General features: G+C 40.4%; 1 protein-coding gene across 1 annotated transcript; it reads right to left on the bottom strand.

Annotated features, from left to right (window-relative positions):
* Positions 1 to 2,431: 2,431 nt before the first annotated feature.
* On the bottom strand, positions 2,432 to 3,184 carry LOC115970113. Its single transcript, XM_031089785.1, has one exon. The coding sequence runs from the start codon at positions 3,182 to 3,184 to the stop codon at positions 2,432 to 2,434; it is 753 nt and encodes a 250-aa protein (XP_030945645.1).
* Between the last annotated feature and the right edge of the window lie 1,605 nt (positions 3,185 to 4,789).

Raw genomic sequence — 4,789 nt, 5'->3', positions numbered from 1 at the left:
TTTTTAGTACTTCTTCTCATGTTATATACTACAATCTTGGTGTCATCCTTACCACACACGTGTAGGTTAGATTCAGGGAACTCCTTCCTGTCCCATCTAGCACCTCCTAGAACCATCTACCAGTAGCTGTAAGGCTGCTTGATCACTGTTCAGGCATCACTTCCACATTAATGCGGCCAGAGAGTTAGTTGAGAGGCATTTAATGCGGAGGTAGTAGTTTTTGAAGATATTTGTTTACCTTTCTTTTCTTACCCTTGGTCCAATGTCTAACCCTTAGTTGTGATGTAACTCCGAAGTAAGTCCGTGATGATATATCACTCAGATCGACCTCGGACACATGTTGCCAAGAAGGCTTTTGTCCTCGGACGCTTATTGGACCTATCTCATAATGTCTCTACTCCTCTCTTCATTCTGCTCTCCTCATAATCTTATTTGGACCTCCTTGGATGGTCTAACGTCCTCGGATTGGGCCATAGGCCCAGTTAATACTGCCCTAACAATACTTCCTAATTAACTGGCCCCCACAGATAAATATCAATTTTAGTTTTTAAAGTTTTAATCTTCAATATCATCTTTAATAAATAAACAATAAAAAAAAGAAAAAGCAATCAAGTGGGTTTGTCCCACATCGTCCAAGTGTGTGTCTCCCAACGAGTTTAAAGCCTTCACACGACATTCAAGAGTTACCAGCTTTTGTATGTTGTAAGTTGTGTGATATTAGACCCGAATTCCCACTCTCCGGTGTGTGTGTGTGTTTCAGTCCTGTGTCTTTCTAAAAAAAAAGCAATCAAGTGAGTTTGTCCCACTTCGCCCAAGTGTGTGTCTCCCAACGAGTTTAAAGCCTTCACACAACATTCAAGAGTTATTGGCTTTTGTATGTTGTGAGTTGTGTGATATTAGACCCGGATTCCCACTTCTCTGTGTGTGTGTTTTAGTCCTGTGTCTTTCTCCAAAGAAAAAAAAAAAAAAAAAAAAAAAAAAACTCCTCATCGTCAAAGGTTTCTTTCAATTCAATTAAATTCACTTTCTTCTCAAAGTGGGAAGTGGGAAATACTGTAACTTTTATTTATGAAGAGGATAGGTACATAGCATCATGAAACACAAATGATTCAATAAACTGTGGACATTCCTCTATCCAAGTTACAAAGTCATGAATACCCTTGGCATGGTGTGCTAAAGCATATGCCGGTTTGTTCCCCTGCCTTCGCACGTGTTGAACTTGAAAGTGCCTAAAGTCAAGCAACTTTAGTTGAATGCTTTCCATGATGTCAACAATTGCAGCAGGTGGTGTGGTGGAGCCCGATAGAATAGTAAAAACTATGTTGGAATCAATTTCAAAAATCACCTCACGTATGCCTATATCCCATGCAAACGAGACAGCCATGTCCAAGGCTTTTGCTTCTGCCTCCAAGGGACCTAAAGGTAGGTGCATATGCTGACTCAGGCGGCAATGACTGCTCCCTCGTGGTCACGGATGACAGCACCGATGCCCACTGTTCCGAGGTCGTTGAAGAGAGCTGCATTGGTGTTAATCTTGAACCATGGGTATGAGGGTGGGACCCAACGAGCATCTGATGGGCTTGTGAATTGAGGGCGCTTGAAGTGGGCTGCCTGGAAGTCTTCAAGAGTGGTGCGAGCTTTGTGTAAGATTTCATTGGGGGACTGCCTTGGAGAACCATGCTGTGCTTTGTTTCGGCTGTACCACATACACCATGCAACAGCGACGACAAGCTCAAGCACATCCCAGCTGACGTGTTGCATGAAAATGAGATACCATAGTAAGTCAATGAAGTCCCTATAGTGTACACCGTTGTTGTCAAAGGAGATACCCGTGGCATCCCACACATCTTGTGCACATGTGCACGCCCAAAAGAGATGTCCGCTAGTTTCAGCCGCCACTCCACATACATCATAGGTGGGATTGTCCAGCACCTGGCGAGAGCATAGGTTCGACTTGGTGGGGAGAATGTCATGACACGCTCTGCAAGCAAAGGTTTTCAACTTGTTCGGGACATTGAGGCTCCAAATTTTTCTCCAGAACTGACCCTGGTTGTTGGTGTGTGAGGCTCCCTCCATCGTCTTCAATGGAGCTAGAGATAAGGTAGCTTTGTAAGCACTGTTGACAGTGAAAGTACCCTTAGGTGTGTAAGCCCATATCATGCAGTCTTTTGTGCATCTATTGCTCCGTGGGATGCCGAGTATGGCTTGAGCATCATTGGGGAGGAAGACACTTTTGACCAAGTCGATCTTCCATTCTCCTGTGCCTTCATCGATAAGCTCTGAAACAGTTACAGTAGCAGGCATAGCATTTTGATGAGAGATAACTTGGAATGTAAAAGGTTTTGGGAGCCATTTATCCCTCCAAATCTGTATCGAAGTGCCATCACCCACCGCCATCTATGTCCAGCTTTAACAACATTCTGAGCGGACATTATACTTCTCCAAGCATAGGAGGGTTTTTGTCCAAGTTCAGCATGAAGGAAATCATGGTTAGGGAAATAACGTGCCTTGAAAACACGGTGGAGTAGTGAATGTGTATTGGTTTGGAGGCGCCAGCCCTGCTTTGCCAAGAGAGCCTTGTTGAAAGCCTTGAGATCGCGAAACCCCCTCCATCTTTTTTGGGCGTGCACATTTTATCCCAACTCAACCAAGCTATTTTGTTTCGACCTTCCTTTTGACCCCACCAAAAATTTCGGACCATACTTGTCATCTCATCACAAAGGGTGTCCGGAAGTTTAAAGACACTCATTGTATAGGTGGGGATGTCTTGTGCTACGGCCTTAATGAGTATTTCTTTCCCAGCTTGTGAGGGCAGCTTTTCCTTCCACCCTGAAAGCTTATTATCGAGTCTTTCCTTTAGCGCCCTAAAGGTATTTCTCTTTGAACGACCTACAAGGGAAGGTAATCCCAAGTAAGTTTCATGTTGCCTGATAATTTCAGCCCCAAAACGGTTTTTTATGTCTTCTTGAGTCTCAAGAGGTGTGTTATGACTGAAGAATGAGGAAGTCTTTTCACGATTGAGTTGCTGACCGGTTGCATGTTCATAGGTCTCCAAGATTTGTTCCAAATGGGCACAATCATCACTAGTGGCTCGGTAGAATATTATGCTGTCATTTGCAAAAAAGAGGTGTGAGTTCCGTGGGCCTCGTGGGCATGCAGCAACACCCTGGATAGCTCCATTCATAGTGGCTTAAGTGAGGAGAGCTGATAATCCTTCTGCACAAAACAAGAAAAGAAATGGGGATATGGGGTCTCCTTGCCGCAAGCCTCTCGTGGGGGTAATGTGGCCATGAGGCTTACCATTGATCCTGATGGAATAAGTAACAGAGGTAACACAAAGCATTATGAGGTTCACCCATTTAGTGCTAAAGCCCATTTTCAACATTATATCATGAAGGCAGCCCCATTCCACTCTATCAAATGCATTACTTATATCAAGTTTTAAAGCCATTTCCCCAACCCGTCCACTTCGTTTTTTATTTAGATGGTGCATAGTTTCAAAAGCTACTAGTACATTATCAGTAATAAGGCGAGTGGACATAAAAGCATTTTGGTTTTCACTGATGATATCCGGTAGGAAGCGTTTGAGTCTAATTGCAATAACTTTGGAGGCTAGTCTAGAGATGACATTGCTTAAGCTTATGGGCCTGTATTGTGTTATCTTTGTAGGATTTTTCACCTTCGGGATGAGAATAATATGAGTGTCATTAAATTTAGGGGGTATGACTCCCAAATTTAAAAAATCAAGGACAGCTTTAGTAACACACTCACCCGTTAGAGACCAGAAGTGTTGGTAGAAAAGTGGAGGCATACCATCAAGACCTGGAGATTTTTTGGGGTGCATTTGCTTCAATGCCTTGTGAACTTCATCCGCTTGGAAAGTCTGACCAAGGTACTCATTCATTTGGTCAGTGACTAATGTCACATATCAATGATGTAGCTGTAACATGAAACACTATATGAAACTATATATATATATATGTATATATATATATATATATAAGTATAGTTAATCCAATATATATTACACCTAGTGTAGTTAAGGTTGTATTCAAATTATACTTGATGTAAAACATGTAAAACAACAATAACTTTTTCAAAATTTTAATTTAATAAAAAGTAATTAAGTTGTGTAATACTATTTAAAATTACAAGAAGTATAATTTGATTATAATCCATATATAAAAAAAAAAAAAGATATATATATATATATTATTCTTTTCTCTTTTCTCTTTCACTAATTCATTTTTTTTTTTTTTTTAACTTTTTCTCCTTTTCGATTCTTGAGTCTTCCAGTTGCACAAGTCAATAGCCTAAACTCTAACACCAACATCAAATCAACAAGACCTCTATAGAACTTATCACTTTTTCTCTATTATTTACAATTCACCGAATGAGTGAATTGTGGCAAAAATTGTGCCACTTGTGGTAACACTTCATTTTCTATCCTTCAAACGTGATTTTAATTAGCTGATAATAACGCTAGGCGTAATTAACGTAAATTATGCCTTTAGTGTGAAAATAACGTGACTACTTTGTACGAGTAACCAATGAAGAAGTTAATTTCTCTGAACTTCCATATCTAGAAACCATAATTCCAGCCTAGCATTACCACGTGCCAACCATGGTAATTTGTCTCTCTTTTATTTTAAATGGAAAGAGTTATGTATTTTTACATGTTATATATTATATACGTGTTATTAGAAAAATGCTGAATAAGAGAGAAATTTATCTGGGCAATGAAGCCGACATGATGCAAACACATGACAAAAACATGTGTATACATTGT

The sequence above is a fragment of the Quercus lobata genome, chromosome 12 (assembly GCF_001633185.2).
Source record: "Quercus lobata isolate SW786 chromosome 12, ValleyOak3.0 Primary Assembly, whole genome shotgun sequence".
In the NCBI taxonomy this organism is placed as follows: domain Eukaryota; kingdom Viridiplantae; phylum Streptophyta; class Magnoliopsida; order Fagales; family Fagaceae; genus Quercus; species Quercus lobata.
Note: the sequence above shows the minus strand (reverse complement) of the source record. Positions and strands in the feature narration are given on the sequence as shown.

What these genes read in the sequence shown, in the direction of transcription:
- LOC115970113 (XM_031089785.1), bottom strand. Translation starts at nt 3,184, where the DNA reads ATGAATGGAGCTATCCAGGGTGTTGCTGCATGCCCACGAGGCCCACGG.